At 47.0% G+C, this 18076-nt stretch overlaps 2 protein-coding genes across 35 annotated transcripts in view; one reads left to right on the forward strand and one right to left on the reverse strand.

Moving 5' to 3' along the window:
- The window catches only part of WNK1 (WNK lysine deficient protein kinase 1), a 133299-nt gene extending 122060 nt beyond the window's left edge, over window positions 1-11239 (forward strand). For all 21 annotated transcript variants that reach the window (XM_082422024.1, XM_082422022.1, XM_082422008.1 and 18 more), the window contains 3 exons: window positions 1393-1587; window positions 7718-7905; window positions 8326-11239. In XM_082422024.1, coding sequence (XP_082278150.1) covers window positions 1393-1587; window positions 7718-7905; window positions 8326-8643 — 701 coding nt within the window. In that variant the 3' untranslated portion in view covers window positions 8644-11239. The remainder of the gene's footprint in view (window positions 1-1392; window positions 1588-7717; window positions 7906-8325) is intronic.
- RAD52 (RAD52 homolog, DNA repair protein) overlaps window positions 11088-18076 on the reverse strand; it is a 78762-nt gene continuing 71773 nt past the window's right edge. For 12 of the 14 annotated variants that reach the window (XM_082422147.1, XM_082422157.1, XM_082422152.1 and 9 more), the window contains 5 exons: window positions 15474-15697; window positions 15188-15333; window positions 13702-13773; window positions 13140-13355; window positions 11088-12691 (listed from right to left, as the gene is read on the reverse strand). In XM_082422147.1, coding sequence (XP_082278273.1) covers window positions 12630-12691; window positions 13140-13355; window positions 13702-13773; window positions 15188-15333; window positions 15474-15697 — 720 coding nt within the window. In that variant the 3' untranslated portion in view covers window positions 11088-12629. Of the gene's footprint in view, window positions 12692-13139; window positions 13356-13701; window positions 13774-14882; window positions 15334-15473; window positions 15698-18076 lie in introns of those variants that run through there. The other 2 variants (XM_082422148.1, XM_082422150.1) reach the window with 2 other exon arrangements.

An 18076-nucleotide genomic window follows, 5' to 3' on the forward strand; every position in this document is an offset into this window, starting at 1 on the left:
CATGGCTGTCCCATCTTTTGTTTTTGTCTCCAAACGTGCATGTAACCTACGGAACATTTGTTAAATTTCGAAGGCGTTTGACTTTCCTAATATGCTTGCTTCCTTGCCTTGTCTACTCCCCATATTTATAGAACGTCTTTTGAGTTTATGGAAGACAGGTCAGTGCTATGACCTATTCCTTTGTAATCCATATTGCCTCCGTTTATAGTCGTTGTTGAGGATAAAACACTTAGCTTTGCCTGCTAACTCATGGAGCTCACATTTCACCAAGCTCGTAGGCAGTTGAGAGAAAATACATTGTTCTCTGTTTAGTGAAGTCCAGGTAGATTCTTCCTTTTTAATGAATGAATTGGTCATAATTACAACTGGGATGAATGTAAATTTCCGATAGGTAATTTGGGTATGTCATATGGTAATTTCCTTGGCTAAAGTTTTTGTTTTATTTATCTATATTGGGATAAAGAACTTGCTAGTGTTTCTAATAAAAAAAATAGTTAAATCATAATCTCTGGAAATGAATTGTAGTTTGCCTATTTTTCATTATGATAGCGAGTTTTTACCCTTTGGTGAAATTATGGTAATGTTAACAGATAACTAGTTGAAAAGTAAAAGCAGCTAAAATAAGTTTATACCTCATACTTGCTCTTCAGTTCTAATATAAATGTGTTGGAAAGCAGTTGTAAACTTAACAGCTTTCCATTCTCTGGAAGCTTTCAGAGACCCAAACCTTTTCTCTAGCACATGAGAACCAGTTCATTAGGAGACGTGATTATAAGCAGTAGCCGCTAATTTAGGTTCTGAGCCCAGTTTCGACCTTCTTTTTGCGTGGACGGACGCCTAGTCCACTAGCTGCTAAGGAGGAGAGAAGTTAGTCCATTTCAGGCCACCTGGCTAATGATGGGAAGCCACCTTTTAAGAATAATTTTAAATATGCATTACTCTCTAATCCCTACGTCATTTTTGACACCTCTTTTGTACTTGATCTCACACATGTACAGAAAGACTAAGCAGAGACTGTCTCTGGAACCAATTTGTATCATGATCCAACTCAGTGTTTATAAGAGGGTAAAAAAGGCAATGCTGAGATTGCAAAATGGAATTCTCTCATGCCCACTGCCCGTGCTAGTCTTCTTACTCAGCTCAGACTTGGAATCATCCAGGTTGTCGACGGCTCAGCATCTTCAGGGATGGGGTCCTGTAGCCCTGTTGCCTGTTGAGTCTCCTGCTACGTCTCACTTCCCCTCCTGTCAGTGAGACCCTTGCTCTTTGATCTCCTGTAGTTTTGGGCCCATTATTAATCCCTCAGTGGGACACATTGGAGGAAAAACAGTGCCTGTCAGGTGCGGTTGGAAGGCTGTGCACGTTCCCTCATGCCGCTGTGTCTTTTGGCAGGTAACCTGTCTGGCCAGAGTGCAGCTTCAGTCTTGCACCCCCAGCAGACCCTCCCCGCTCCTGGCAACATCCCAGAGACGGGGCAGAATCAGCTGTTACAGCCCCTTAAGCCATCTCCCTCCAGTGACAACCTGTATTCAGCCTTCACCAGTGATGGTGCCATTTCAGTACCAAGCCTTTCTGCTCCAGGTCAAGGTAAGAAATCAAAGCAGCCAGCATCTTCCAAGAACATTAAAATGGAGATATTGCCATATGTGGGACAAAAGCCTGGTGAGGAACCTGTTCAGGTGGGTTGGAGGAGCAGCTGACCAGGAACCAGCCGCACGGTACCCACATGGCTCCTTGGGCTGTAAGGGGAGTGGGTGACGACTAGATGAGGTGGGGTCACTGCTCCCGTCGGGTGGAAATAGGTTTTTTCAAGGGACTACAGTAAAAAGTGACATCTGTGCCCCTGTGAAGCCTCAGTGAAATGAATGACTCCTTTGGGATTTGGAGCTTATGCTTTAATACTAGACTGGGATTTCCTGGACCACATTCTAAGGAGTTTCAGCCATTTCTGAAAGTTAATGCATTTGATTAGCCAGTGTAGACTTTTAAAATTTCTAAGTATGAGAGACACATACTAAAATGAATTCAAGTCCATTCCAAGTTTTTACCTACAGTCTACTCCCCTAATATAGGTTAATAAACAAATGTTTAATAAAATGATCACTCAGAACATTTCTGTAGAGGAAAGACCTTCTGGTAACATTAGAACAGAAGCTGAAAGGAGTTGGGCATGTGGGTGGAGAAGAGTGAAATCAGGAACCTAGATAGTGAAGTAGGTGCTTTCGCCACAGCGCCACAGAAGTTAGGCGTTAGGCCGCCTCCCAGCAGGATGAGTGTACTTGGGGGAGGCGCTCGGTCTGGGCAGGTGGCGGGACTGCGGCCTGACCCTCCTGCCCCACGTCCGGGCCTGTCCTGGAAGCTCGTTCCTCTGTGTGCTGTCTTAGCGCATCTCACTCTCCAGCCTCGGGTTCTAACGTCTCGTAGCTGTGTTCTGTCTCTTCTCTCCCCGTTCTTCCCCGTTCTTCCCCTCTCACAGGCTGTGCGAAGTTTAACTGTGCGTCTGAGCAGGTGACGTTCAAACCTGGTGGCAGGAGGACCCGATTTCTGAGTACGCCCTGCTTGGCTCTTTGTGTGTAACACCTTTACTCCTTCCTTGTCCTTGTGTTTCTGCCGCTTGGATCTGTTCTTTCACGCAGTCCATGTGCATTTGTCTTGGCTGAACTACTATTACCCTCAGAAGTTTGGGTCTCTGTTAATTATGATAAAAGATGTAGAAATAACAATAGGTTTCTGTGAACGTCAAAATAAGTTTCTGGAAGAATTGCCTCTTCCTAGGCCCACGACAGAGGGCACGGGGTCGCTCAGCATGCGAAGCCTGGGCTCACAGCCCTGCTCAGCACTGCCCCCTGCTGTGGCGTTAGAAGCCACACAAAGCATCTTGGCCACTGGTACCGGGAAAAGTTACACCCTATTTTTCTCTTCTTCTTCAGAGTAGGTCGGAATCTTTTTTTTTTCCCCCCTCAATTAAGCGTAACCATCTATCAATTGAAAAGATGCTAGAATCTCTTCATTGGATGTTTTCACCACCACTACCCTGTAACTCCATAAAATCAGAATTTCAGAAAGGGTTTCAGTGTAGTTCTTCTTATAAGGCTTACTAAAGACCGAAGGGCCAGCACCTGCAAGCAAAAATGGGCTTTTTAACAAGAATGCTGGGATTTCTCAGCTTTCTTCCCCCAAACAAGGCACAATAGCAAGTCACCCAGCCTCTCCAGCCCATCCCCCCATGTGTGGAATGAAGGTGGTCCTACACAAATCAGATAAGATCCCATGCACAAGACATTATTTCTCTCTGATTAAACCACACCTACCTGGCACATAGCAGGTAGTCGGTAAACGTATGTTGAAATAAAAATTTTTTAAACAAAAATAAGGCTCAAGTAGAAAACCTTTGTTAGAGCTCAGGTAAAGATCTCTGCTAAGGCCTCAAACTTCTGATGTGGTTTATTGAAGTGCTTTTTAAATGCATGTGCTCGGACCATCGTTGTTTCTGAGTATGGTTCACAGGTCCTTGGGCACTGGTCTAGGGCTGTTTAACAAAGAGGGAGGTGGAAAGCTTACCCAATTTGGTAGGTTTTTGAGCACTGAGATCAATAGCTTTTCTGGCAAGGCTAGGATGGACCAAGAATATTAGCTCCTTGACACTTAAGTAAGCATTTAATTTATATGTCCAGCTAGAAAGAGGAAAAGACATTAACAGTAGGAGACAAGTGTTTTGAAGTAAAATGTGATGTGTCAGGCCTGTGTTATGTAGCCTGAAATGTCTAAGAGGGAAGAAAGAGAACCAAGGCTTTTTTGTGAAGGAAGTATAGTGTGACAGGTACCACTTCAGATTAATTAATTCAGTAAATTCTCATCACACTCTTAAAGGTAGGTGGTATTACACAGTTGTTCAGGTGAAAGTGGTTAGAAGTATTAAATTTTATCACTTCCTTTTGGGTCTTAAAATGAGAGGCCCTAACTCTGTTGAAGGCATGTCAGTGTACATCACGTAAGCCTTGATGAACAAATCACAAGAGGCAGGTTTAAAGCAAATATGGAGGGCCCATGGTTAGGACTCGGCGATTTCACTGCCGTGGCCCCAGGTTCAATCCCTGGTCAGGGAACTAAGATCCCATCCTGGAAGCCGCACAGCGAGGCCAAAAAAAAAAAGCAAATATGGAAAGAGATCCGGGGCTCACAGGCTGGGGTCTTAACTAGTCTCCGATGCTTTACTCTATACTTTCAAAATAGATAATGGTTTGGAAGCACGGCTTGGCTTAATGCTTTATTTATGTTCAAAAGTTGCTTGTTTTCCACATTTTTTTTTTCCACATATTTTTAAAGATTTTTCTAGGAGGGAAAGGGTTAGTATTGTATGTCGAAGATGTGGAAATATAGTATTAGCCAATTTAAATTAAAACTGTAACAATGGTACCATCTGTCAGCCTCCTGTGGTAGAATTGTTAATGCATTTAATTGAGTGCTTTGTTAACAACCCAGCAAGAGAAGCAGGAGCGGGGGACAGGGTCGGTGGAGAGACTGCTTGGGTGTTTGAAATTCAAGCAGTGAGACCCAGAGAGAGAGACTGGGGTTCCTCCCCATCCCGAACCTTGGTGCAGGGCATCGCTCTTCTAGGTACAGAGACTGGGTGTGGAAACTCACTTCTGCCAGCCGGGAACCAACAGCCAGGAGGGTCCATCATACAGAATGGCATCTGTGGCAGGGCTCCCGGGTCCCTCCAGTCTGTCTCCCCTCCTGCTCTCTCTTGCTGGGACTTTGTGTGCTGTTTGGAGATTCTAAATATTTTACACACTGATGTTTCCTTATCTTTAACACATTGCTCTCTCTTTGTGCTTCAGGGAAGATGGTGAAAAAAGTCTGTCCTTGCAACCAGCTCTGTAGTAATTATCCTTTCTTTCTGTTACTCCCGGCCCTTGATTGCAAAGCCTGTTGCCCTTGAGTTCTTTGAATCCCGAAGCCTCACGACTCTCGGACTCCCAGCTCCCGTCCGGCTAGTCCTGCACCCTTTTCTGGTGTCGTCTTTAACATGCTCAGTTGCTGCCACTGGCTGTCCTTCCAGATTCAGGGTCGCCTCATAGTGCTCTCAGTGACGGCCCCGTGCCCCGTTTCTGTGACAGCTGTGGGTGGAGGCGCCTGCGGATGTGCTTAGGGGCCTCGGGGAGGCCTGGCTCCTCAGGAGAGAGTCCTGTAGTCAGAAACGTGCGCCCGCCGCTGTGCGCCCACGGGGATTCAGCCGGGGTCGCGGCCTGCGAGAGCCCGGGCCCTCACATCGCAGTGGGAGCGGCTGCTGGGCTGCTGAGGGCAGGGGCACCCTGTGTAGACAGGAGGCTTCTCGTGAGCGCGAGGACAGTTCAGCAGCCCAGCAGCCGCCGAGAGGCCCCTGCAGAAAACTCTGTGCTGGGGAGACTGGGCAGTGAGCTGTGGCCCATGGGAGGCGTTGTTACCAGGATCCGGCGGTGGGGCGGGGATGGGCTGGGGGCATGTATTACGTACGGCAGGAGAACATCAGAAAGTGAATTTCTGGTGGTAAAGGATGCACGACTTTTAGAGCTTTCAGCAGAACTGAAAAAGGTTCAAAGGATAGTCAGTATCCTCTCGGGAAGGCAAGCAGCGTCCTCAGAAATACCTGCTTTACCAGTGCTCTTCAGCGCTTTAGTGCTACAGCGGGCCAGACGCACTCCCCATTCTCCTGGGTTTTATTAGCCAAGTCAGCTCTTCCCGGGAGTTCATTCCTGGTCAGAAAGGGATGTGTGTGTTTGTCTGTGTCCTTCTTTAATGGGAAAGCTGTTTTCAGAAGCCAGAATGAGAAGGTGAACTGGGAGGCTGACTCTCCCCCGTGGCGTGAGCCCCACGCTCAGAATCCAGTGTCGTGTAACAAGATGAGGCCATAGAGGGGCCTCAGCGTCCGAGGCGACGGGCATGAGACCAGAGGGTGTGGTTCTAGCGCCAGCAGTTTGTGGCCAGCAGTGCTCAGCTCTGCAAGCTTCTGAATTTGGCTTTTGACAGCTCTGCTCACTTGTGGTTATGTTTTGTTTTCATCGTCTCGCTCCCCATCAAGCTTGCGAAGCAGCTGTCATTCAAGGAGGATGGTGGTCCTCATGCATGTGATGTGCTTGCTCTCGGGATCTCGCCATTAGCACGACCGCCATCCTCGCTGCCTGCGCTTCCCACCCCAGCGCTGTCTCACTGCTGCTGTTCGAGGAACGCTGTCTCCTGTGCTTTTCCACTTTGCACCTGGGCCTCCTGTTCCACAGGGAGCTTACTCTTCCCTTTACACGGTGTGTGTGGTAGCAGCCCCCATGGCTCTGGCGGGCACTGGGAGTGAGCTGACAACACGTGCGGTCGTCCCGGGTTGTCTTGCCTTGGTGATAAGAAGCACGTGCCCCTCGCACTCTGCAGCTTCACCTCAGAAGAGCTGTTCCTCTAGGACGCGCGTGCTCGGGTGTGCCATTCCCGGGTGGCAGGGTGCAAGCCGGCCTCGAGAGCAGCAGTGGATTACAGGGGGCTTCTACATGGCGGAGTTGCTTCCAGTGTGCTGCTGTGCTCTGGTGCCGCTTGGATCTTGAAAGCAGGAAGATGCATGCATTTAAATATCTAGCCCCGGCAGTATTTGGGGATCTTAAGTCCTGGTGGCTCACAGCCTACCGCGGCAGCTTTCATTTATTCTGCAGCAAATGCGAGATCTGGTAAGAAAGCGGGGGGTGACGGGAAAACACAAGACGTGACTCTTCTTTCCCTCTTCCCTAAAACTCGCCTCTTCGAATAATCGCCAGTGTGCCCTCCAGCAGAGCCGAAATCAGGCAGGACACAGACTCCTTTCTTTCTCATCAAACCATAGAAATAGAATTCCTTCATCACAGCCCCAAAGCGTCCTCCCCCTCCGCACCCCTGCCGCAGCTGGGCGCGCGTGAGAGTGCTTGCTCTTCTGGGGAGTGGGGGCTGTAGAGGCCTTGAAGCAGTGGAACTGAGGTCATCTTCAGGAAGCCACGCCTTCCTGGAGCTGAAAGACTCAGGCACACCGTAGAGAGCCTTCCTCCTGAGCGCTCGTGGTTCTTTACTCAAAGGAAATGGGGAGACGTTGAAGCCTTAACTCTCGCAAGTTTGCGTTTACAATTCACGTTTATGGGTCCAGGTGAAAAAGGTTTCCGACCAGAGCATGCTTTCTCTTGTCGCCCCTTTCTGTGAAAGAATGGCTGAAGACCATGATGGTCCCCACATGGTTTGGGAGCCCATCTTTCCTGGGGCTTGTCTTTGCTTTCCTTTAACTCCTCCATGAACCCTGCCCAGTGCTCCAGGGATCCCCTTCTCTTGCCCTGTTCTGCAGCATTCTAGAGCAGCCAGCCTCACTGGCCACACTGCACAGCCCTCCTCTCCCCCAGGTGACGCTGGGCATAGAGGCCCAGCAGCGAGTGTCCGTGCTCCAGGATGCCATGAGAATGGGCAGGAGGAGGTCCCCGCCCTCTGTGCCTTCCCTCATCCGGAGTTGTTCAGCCTCGTCTGGAGCTCCTGAAGAGAACCTGTTTTCATTACCCTGTGATGCCAGAGCATTTGGCTACATAAGACCCTAGAACCTTCCTTTTCTTGCATGGCTTCCCACTTCATCCTCCCCATTCTGTGGTTTGCCATTCATCATCCTCGGAAGTTTTTCCTCTCCCTGAAATTACAGCCCAAGCCGCTTTTAATGGTTGTGCTCTGTTGCTTCTTCTCACTTTAGGGACCAGCAGCACGAACACCGTTGGGGGGACTGTGAACAGCCAGGCCGCCCAGGCTCAGCCTCCTGCCATGGCGTCCAGCAGGAAGGGCACGTTCACAGATGACCTGCACAAGCTGGTGGACAACTGGGCCCGAGACGCCATGAATCTCTCAGGCAGGAGAGGAAGCAAAGGACACATGAGTTACGAGGTCAGTCTGCCCCTTTTGCCGTTTTCCGGATCCATCAGAGTATCACTGAGCATGCGTCTCGCTCATGTCAGGGACCTTCTTCAGTAGCTCATGAGTTTTAACACTTTTTTAAAAACAAGACAAAAATCACCCAGGTCCCCTTTTAGTTTTCCTGCCCTGAATCCCGAGCTCTGTATGGTCAGTCCAGTTTTTTCTTCCCTTTTCCTTTCACACTCTGAACTACACACACACGACACCACCCACCTCCAATCAGAACAAGTATTTGGTAAATATAAAGAGCCAGTAATTATGATGGAAGGTTGTCTGGGTGTTGTTTTCACTGTCCCCTGCAAGATGAGAGCAGCCCGCTTCTGGAATTCTGTCTCAGTCCCACCCATTTCACACCCACACCAGCTTCACACGGCGTTGTTCTCTCCTCAGGGCCCTGGCATGGCAAGGAAGTTCTCCGCACCTGGTCAGCTGTGCGTCTCCATGACCTCAACCCTGGGTGGCTCCGCCCCCATCTCTGCAGCATCAGCTACCTCTCTAGGCCACTTCCCCAAGCCCATGTGCCCCCCACAGCAGTACGGTTTCCCAGCCCCCCCCTTTGGCACGCAGTGGAGCGGCACGGGCGGCCCAGCAACACAGCCACTTAGCCAGTTCCAACCTGTGGGAACTGCCTCCTTACAGAACTTCAACATCAGCAACCTGCAGAAGTCCATCAGCAACCCCCCAGGTTCCAACCTGAGGACCACTTAGACCTAGAGGCGTTAACGGAGTAGATTTGGGGGCAGGAGGTGGAATGGTGAGGGGCAGGTGGGAGGGGGATGGGAAAGTAGCCTACATACTAACTACTAGCGCTGCGTTTAACTGGTTATTTCTTGCCAGACAGGAATGTGTTTAATGCCGCTTAGAGCCCTCAGAGTGGAGAATCTCCCTCTGCTTTCACCATTTATTGGAGTGGGATGAGAAGGAAAGAAAGAGCAGGTTCCTTGTGTATGCTTTGTTATCTCTCCCCAACAGTGAGCGCTCGGAAAGAGAATCGTGTTGATCAGAAAGCTTCTCGAGAGCTCAGTGGAAAAGCAAAGCCCGTCTGCGTTCTCAAGTAGTGGGGCTCTTAATCTTGGTACCCACCCCAAGTCCCTTATCCCCTCAAGAACATAAACCGCAAGACAAAAAATTAAACTATTGGGCTCTCTCCTACCCTGTCCCCACCCCAGCCAATCTTTAGAACCCAGTGAAAACACCAGGGGACTGAGGTTTCAACCCTTTCTTACGATAGGTCATTAGTGCTTTAAGCAAATGATATTCGCAGCTTTGACTGCAGCATTAGCCATTAGGAAAAAAAAAATTAAGTTCCCTGCGGACATGTAACTTTGCCATCAGTTTTGATGTGGAAACACTGTGATATATAAATGTTGTTGGACAACAGTAGTTTAAAGAGTAAAATATGAAAGGTTTAAAAAGTTGAAAAAAGCTAGCTCTGTCCTTTACCTATTGAGACTTTACTTTCTCCTTTGTATTTGCATTGTATTAGATAAATAAATGTGAATGTAAAATTGTATAAATTACTGTACTTGAATACTTCTGTTCTCCCAGTATTGCTTGCTGGATGTCTTAGTGCCTTGGACTTCTATCGCTTCTGCCGTTAACACCAACTGCTCATCAGACCCCAGTCAGCACAGGGCACATGGAAGGGAACCTTGGGTCCATGTGACCCAGCAGTGGATTATGCAATAAGGAAATTGAAAGAGTATTTTTTTTCAAGTCATTTAACAATTTTGTCTAGAGCAGGTGTAAGATGAGCAGGTGAGAAGTTGACAGTAGTGGTTAAAAGCAGAAAACTCTGTTTCAGGACAGGTGAGGAGGGGTGTTGTCACAAAATCGGGCAATTTACAAGATTGAGCGTGGTGTGCAATAAGTGATGAAAGAAAAAGAAAGACTACAGGATGGGAGAACAGACTTGTTTTGAAGATAGGTGATGCTTGTCCAGTGGCTGCCATAAGCCTTACTTACCTGAGCTGGGCTTGAGCAGAGGAGACCTGGAAGAAATGGCTGAATATAAAGGGAAGGGCACGGGGGGCGCTAGTTTTTAAGCTGGGAAATGTGATAGTGAAATGTCACAGATGGAGAAAGTTGCTCTAAGAAAAATCATTTGGATTGCTTCCCTTTTGGTGCAAATGTACCGTGTATTTCTCAGCTTGGGGTACTGTAGTTTGTGGAAAGTGGACCCACATCTGAATTAAGCATTGTAGGAAAGAATGCTTATTCCTACCAACTTCCTATATAATGTCCAAATGGTTGCAGGATCATAATCTCTTGCGCCACCTTATTTCTAGAATTACAGCTGATATTCTCACGTTCTCTGTAAACAGATATTCCCCTGAAGTAATAATAACTGCAACCAACCAGTATTATTTAGTGCTGTGCCTAGTTGTAATGGGCAGTTCTGTTACTTTCAGAACTTTCAGGAAATACTCTCCTCATTGCCTGAGTTTGGGATCTCTGTTCTCCCAGAAGGTGGGGAAAGAAGCCAGGACTCTTAATTTTGGGGTGCTTCTTGTCTTGACTCTTGAGCTGGGAAGCTGACCTATTTCCAACCTCTTAGCCACCTCAATGGCACATCCCAGGAATCCCCTTGACAGGAAGAGCCTGGAAGGCTGTCCTGTCCTCCGTTGGTCATTTTCTTTGTTAAGTTAGCCGAGACCCCAAAGATGCAGATGAGAGCTGAAGGTTTTAGGAAGGTAGAAATGAAAAGGGCAGGCGTTCCAAGCTTTGCTTCAAAACTGTTTACTTACTTTTTCTCTGCTTATAATCCTCGGGAGATGACAAGAGTAAGGACAGAACAAGAAGCGCCAAGGAAGTGGGCAGCGGACCCCTGGGCAAGGAGGCAGGGCTTTGCAGCAGAGGAAAGAGGAGCCAGAGTGCAGCACGTGACTATTTTGTTTCTTTGGTTTAATCATTTTGAGATCTCTTCACTCACACGTGGAAAGTAAGAACTGCTTTTATTTACTGTTAATTTTTTTCCCCCTCCTGTGGATGAAATAACTGAAGCCTAGAGGAATGAACCTAGTGCTACTGAACTGTTTAAATTATTTTTGTGTTAATAGTACACTTTGAGTATCTTTTTCCACATTAAAAAAATTCTTTCTGAATTATAAATGTTTTCCTTACATTATTTAACAATGTACACTGTTTAAAAAAAAAAAAACAAACTAAATTCAAACCTTGGGGATTCTCGGTAGCCGGCCAACCCGTGCGTTTGGGATAAACCCCCGGGGGGTCGCGCTTTCTGCTTCCGTTTGTTACCTTTGTAGATGAAACCATTCAAATAAACCAAACTTGCTTTTCTTGAGCTGTGGGGTTTCATTTTCAGCACATGCCTTTTTCATGATCTTATTAGCTCTGATTTGACTTGTGTGCAATTTATAACTGGATTCCTATCTCCAGGACCTTTTTTTTTTAACAGCAGTTCTGACCTGAACTAAGATGCTGCAGACAGGGAAGATATATTTTCTGAAGACCATGGTAAGGATATCAAAATCAGAAGATGAATCTATGCCCAAAGCTGTGCAGCTCAGGTGAGGCGGAGGGAGGTCAGGGAAAGCCCCCTGCTCATCTTCCAGAGGCGTGGCGGTGGCCTAGGGGCACACCTTCCCACAGATGGGCCTGTGCTCCAACAACAAACTCAAGACTGGGTACAAGGCCCAGCCCAAAATGCCCTTAAAAAGTAAAACTGCACACTCATTAGTTGGGGGAAAGGATTATGAAACATCCAAACACTAAAAGAATTTATGTTAAGGTGGGTGATAATCGCACATCCGAAACAGCTAAACAGCTGCTTATGTCACGCAGATTTTTGTGCTTTTCCAGTACATATAAACGTTGTTTACACTATAGCCTGTTATGTCTGCAATAGCATTGTATCTAAAACAATATATACCTCTTTTTTTAAGAATATATTTTTAAAGAATATTTATTTATTTACTTGGCTGCACTGGGTCTTAGTTGTGGCATGCAGGATCTAGTTCCCTGGCCATGGATCGAACCCGGGACCCCTGCCTTGGGAGTGTGGAGTCTTAGCCACTGGACCACCAGGGAAGTCCCTAAAACAATATATACTTTAAAATGCTGTTGGGAAAATGCTCAACACCGGGTTGCTAAAAACCTTCAATTTGTTTAAAAAAAAAAAAAATCTGCGAAGCGCGCGATAAAAAGAAAGAGGTATGCCTGTTACTTTGTTACAAAGTAGGATTTTATTTTGCTTTCTTAAAATGCCTTTTCTTTGGTCTTAGATTTTATTTCCTTATTAGGAAAAAATGGAGGTAGTTTCACAATGAGCCTATAAATGACAGATTGTTGTAGATGAGTGGCAGCGAAAGGGGTCAGAGGTCACACAGAGTGAGATACCGCAGGCCGCTGTCGAGGTTGGTGCACGGGGAAGGTGGCCACTGTGATTCCTAGAATTTCTACCTTTATTAACATAAAAGCTTAGGAATAAATAGTGAAGAGCCAAAGAAAAGGTGTTTGTTTGTTTGTTTAATCTCCACAGGGCTTCCCAACCTGCCCAGCTTGATCTGCATCAGGTTCCAATAGTGAAATCCTCTGGCGAACTTGAGCATGAAGCAAGGTAAATCCCTGGAGGTAAAGCTCATTCCCCAGGAATGATGAGTCATTTCATGACCAAGAAGCAGTTTTTGAAAGTCCCTTTGTGACAGAATCCAGTGAGGTGACCTGAGCCTTGGTCAAGATGGATCCAATTTCCTTTTCTTCGTGTCCTGGTTCTTCCTATGTGAATCACAGTCTCCTATGGAAGAGAAAATTTTTCACATACAGCTGCCATGATTTAAAAATAAGGAGTAAACTGACAGCTAATAACTTTTGAATTGTATTAGTTAACTGTCCTACTTTAAAGGCCAAGAATGAAAATTGTTATGAGGGGGACAGGTCCCTCTATTAACACTGGACCAAGCTGCAGTAGAGATCATGACAGGCCTGCTTTTAACAGGAAAGCTCTTAATGCAGCCATGCTTCAATGTCCCACTACTATCAGCTAGAAAGAGCTGCACCTCAAGTCAGGACCCCAAGGAAGACTTGAGACTCTCAATCCAGTTACACTGCATTTTCTTAGACTACTCCTGCTCTGGCATGAGTCCCCTCCGACTTCTTAAAATGGAATGTCATTCTTTCTTTAAGATTCATAGGATTATACCCAGGTTCTCCCTTCCATTTCTGCTCCTAAAACACTTTGCTACCTGTTATGTGTTGGTTAAGGTGGTAAGTTTGAAGGTGCCAGGGTCCAGATTTTGCCTGTGGATTCTGGTGGCAAAGGCTCTGTGGGGTCCTGTTCCAGGTCTCCATCTCGTTCTTCAGGACGGAGGTGGCAGGGGCCTGTGGTGGTTCTGGTTTAGACAAGGGCTTGACCACATCGTCCCCTGCATCTAGAGCCATGTCCCACATTTCAAGACTGTCTACAAGGACAGAGGTCACAATCAAATGCAGCATTAACAAACGAGGTGCTGGAAAAATAACAGGTCGTGAGAAATGCTGTATCATGAGAGCTCTATATGATGGCGTTGGGAATTTCTCTTTCCCCGACCCGTGAAAGTACACCAAAGCCTCTCTCGGGTCAGGACAGGAGAGGAGCTGCCTATGTGCTATCAGTCAGCACTTTCTACAAAACCAATGGAAATGAAGATATTTATGACTCTTTTGACATGTATTTGTGACGACGGAAAGTATACAGCACAGTAACTTACAGACACTTGATAGGTATTTACGGATTAGGACTGAAGTCATTCCTTTAGCCCTCCTGACCTGGAAGCACGTCTATCTGGGTGAGCGGCTCTGAAGCAGCAGTTCCGGCAGGTGGCACTGGTGGCAGCGCTGCTGCAGAGAAAAAAGGACAAAACCACGTAACCAAGCTGGGCCGGGGGCGGCCTTGGAAGTGCATGCAAAGCCGCCTGGGGTTACACTCGTCGGCACGGCCGGCCAGCAGTAGAACTCGGGACCCTGCATCCTGGTCCTACCTACAGATCTATATAAAATAGGACTGACGATACTATATTCTTTCTTCTCATCAAACTGCGGAAAAAACCTGAAAAGCTTGTTTCTCCTTTAGCAGCAGAAACGGAAGAGTTATTATAAGCCGTCTTGTCCAGTTTTTACTATTTGAAGCTATAACCCTTGTTCAAACAAACAAACAAAATCTTAAGCAGAAATGAGTATGTAAAACCAAGATGATGACTGTGTGATTCGGGGTGGGGGAAGTCCTGGAGATGACGCCTCCTCCACCTCTGACCCCCAGAGCTTCCGCAATGGTTTGGAAGGTAAAGACCTAGAGTAATAATTCTTATTAAGAACATCCCCAGCACAGTAAGTTTTTTGGGTTTTTTTCCCCTACATTAACCTCAGCCTGCCAGTGCTGAGGGGAATTATAAAGAACTAAACATGAAGCAAGTCCTCTGAACCTTCCTCGTAATTTTTAGGGAGAAGCTGGGCAAAAATCCACTTGGTCTTTCTTTGTTTCTAGTCTCTGAGAAAGACTCCAAAAAAATCTGCATCTACTACTCCCACTGAACCTGGACTCTGAAATAAATGAAAGTTCACGGATAAAGAATTGCCAAAAACCCATTCTCTTCAAACCCAACTTTGCTTTATGTTCAGAGACAGCTCAGGGGCTTCCCTGCTGGCGCAGTGGTTAAGAATCCACCTGCCACTGGAGGGGACACGGGTTCGAGCCCTGGTCTGGGAAGATCCCACATGCCGTGGAGCAGGTAAGCCTGTGCGCCACAACTACTGAGCCTGCACTCTAGAGCCCGCCAGCCACAACTACTGAGCCCACGTGCCACAACTACTGAAGCCCACGCACCTAGAGCCCGTGCTCCACAACAAGAGAAGCCACTGCAATGAGCCCACACACTGCAACGAAGAGTAGCCCCCGCTCGCCATAACTAGAGAAAGCCCACGTGCAGCAACAAAGACCCAACGCAGCCAAAAATTAAATAAATAAATAAATAAATAAATTTATTTAAAAAAAAAAAAAGCCCAGAAAGGCTTTCTCATGTACACGTGGCCAAAGTGAGGCCAAAAAAAGCTCTGTCCCCTGAGACATCTAGTTCCAGGTTATGTCAGGGCCCGTCTCCTTCCCCCAAAAGACCAGTGTCTTCCTTCAGTCACGGGGAAATGCAAGGCAGGATGTGACGATTTGAGCCCTTGGCCGCCTCTGTGCTGTGTGCGGACCCGACCTGCTGCAGAGGTGGGGAGCAGAGTCGCCCCCAGAGCCCGCGCTCCGTCCTCTCACCGGGACCCTGCTTCTCGGCAGGTGGGCCAGACGGGGGTTCCTGCTGCTGTTTCTCCATCTGCTCCCGGAACCGCTGCTGCAGCTGTCTTTGCCGGAGCTTCCGCTGGTACGTGGCATCGCTCTCTGCGGCAGCAGAGGTCGGGCTTCTGCATCAGGAGAGCAACAGGGAGGTGAGTTCCTGAGTTAACTGGTGAGCAGCAACACACAGTTCCCAAGGGAGCACACAGGCCAGCCAGTGTGCTGGCTCTGAAGTGAAGGCAGGAGTGGGCGGGCGGGGGGGAGACACCTGGGAAGGAGCAGGGGCGGGGAGGGCACGCGGCCCACACTCGGAGCTGCTGTCCTCGTCCCCGGCATCACAACGTGGTGGCTTGGTCTGCAAGGGGACGTCACCTCCTGTGGTTTGGGGGGTCCCAGAGCCAGGTTCTGTCGGCAGCTGCTATATCTGGCTTGTTCCACAGATGGTTCAAAGTCTTGTCTCTTTGCTTTAGTTAAGTCCACTTCAAGAGGCAGCTAATGAGGGAAAAAAGGGGAGAAAACTTCTTCCAACTGCTCTTCCCCTTCCTCAAGGATCTAGATACCTGAAAAATGGCATTTCACAATCCTCTATCCATCATTCCTTCTAGGTCCTAAGAAGCTGGGACAAGGGATCCATAAGTTCAAGTCATTTTAATTATATGAGGAATAAAACAATTTCATTTTCCACCTATGCCATTCTGTATTAATGAAGTTTTGATAAGAAGGAATCATACTTCAGTTTTTATTTAGGGTAAATGCTCTGTAAAAATCTAATTTGAATCTTTTCTTGGCAACCAGATCTGATGCTGTCTACTTTTTTTTTTTAATGGAAATGATCACACATCATCACACTACAGAAACCCAGAGATTTTTCAGTTGGGAGAACTTCTCTCTCAATTAATAATATGATGCTGATAGAATAAAGGAGTATGAGGGATTGAGATGACTACATTTTGCATAAAGATAACCTGAAAATGAAAATTATACTGTGAAATTTCGTACTGATATTGAGAAGTAAATAAGTTAAACCCTGGTGGCCTAGTGGTTAGGATTCTGGGCTTTCATTGCCGTGGCCAGGTTCATTCAATCCCTGGCCAGGGAACTGAGATCATCCTGCAAGCCACGTGGCACGAGAAATGGGTTTATGCTACGACATGGATGAACCTTGAGGACATTCTGCTTCTGCTCAGTGAAACAGGCCAGTCACAAAAGGACAGACAAGAGATGACTCCACTGACACGAGGCCCTTAGAGTAGCCAGACCAAAGAGACAAAGTAGATGGTGCCCAGGGCTGTGTGGAGAGGGGTGCTGGCATCATGTTTAATGGGTCTAGAGTTTCAGTTAGAAGAGAAAAGAGCTACAGAGATGGATGGTGGTGATGAGTATCCCACATTCTGAATGTATTTAGTACCCCTGAACTGTACCCTTACAATGTCTAAGATGGTACATTGTGTTATGTATGTTTTACCACAATAAAAGAAATTGGGGAAAAAAATGAGCGCTGAAAAAATTTTAAAAGACTGACGATGCTAAGTGCTATTGATTGTATACAATAATTGGAACTCATACACTGCCAAGTGGGAGTGGGAGTTTGTACAACCATACTGGAAACTGGAAGAATCTACTAAAACTAGGCATATGCCCAGCCCTCTGAGCTGACCCAGTAGTTCCCAAGGTAAATGGGTGAGTATGTGCACCAAGAGGCGCACAGGAACGCTAACAGCAGCCCTGTATGCAAAACAACCAAAGGCTATGAAAACCTCAAATGTCTATCAGGTCAGGGTGGGAAGGTCAACTGTGGTAGACTCACGCAACAGAGAAGATACCGCAGTGAAAACGCTACTACATGCAACAAGAATGAATCTCGCACACACGTGGAATGAAAGCCAGACACAAAACAGTTCATACTATCTGATCCCAAAAAGTACAGAACAGTCAAAACTAACCTACGTCGTCAAAAGTGGTTTTCCTCGGTAATGATGAGAAGGGGAGGGGTTGGCAGCAACTGCAAGGGACACACAACTGAGACATTCTGGGACATGGGGATGCTCCACCGTGACTCAGAGGCTGGTTATGTGGGTGTGTCTGGTCTTAGAATTCATCAAGCTGAACATTTACGATGTGTGCATTGTCTGCATGTCTGTATGTACTTTTTAACACTTCAGTCACTTTTTATAAAGCATAAACTGTACAATCCCATTATATAAAGTTCAAAAACAGGAATAAATCTGAGACTAGAAGTCAGAATAAAAAAGTCAGAACAGTAGTTACTTTTGAAAAGATAAAATCAAGGTAGTGAATGGGAGGGGGCAAAATGGAGTCCTGGAGTGCTGATAATATTCTGTTTCCCTGTCTGGGATGTAAATAGCTGTGTTCACTTCTAAAAATCAGGCTGTGCCATTACGATGTATGCAGTTTTCTATATATATGTTGCACTTTGTTTAAAAAATTCATTAAAAGAAAAAAGTGACAAAGAAATGGAGAGTGACGTCAGCACACAGCAGACCAGAAGCTCCAAGTCTCTCTCACAGAGATACCAAGCTGACAGCAGTACACAGACCAGATACCTCTGTAAGAACCCCAGTGGCCAGGTGAGAGGCTACAGCACTCAGGCCAACAAAAAACCAAGACAAGATTCCAGCAAAGGAGGGAGCAAAGTTCACGGCATTCTGCATGCCTGCCTGCCCATGGCCATGCCCCTGCCCCTGTCTGGCATAGAGCAGTACAAACAGAGGAAACCTCCCACACTGGGGGGCTCTTCCCTCTGGATGGAAACGAAAGAGTGGACTGTGCACCTGAAGTTCTGGGGGCTTGTCTGGAGGCTGCCCAAGGCACTGGTTTCTGTCTCACCTGACGAAATGCTGACAGAATCAG

The sequence above is a fragment of the Balaenoptera physalus genome, assembly GCF_965194825.1.
Source record: "Balaenoptera physalus genome assembly, chromosome: 13".
NCBI lineage: Eukaryota > Metazoa > Chordata > Mammalia > Artiodactyla > Balaenopteridae > Balaenoptera > Balaenoptera physalus.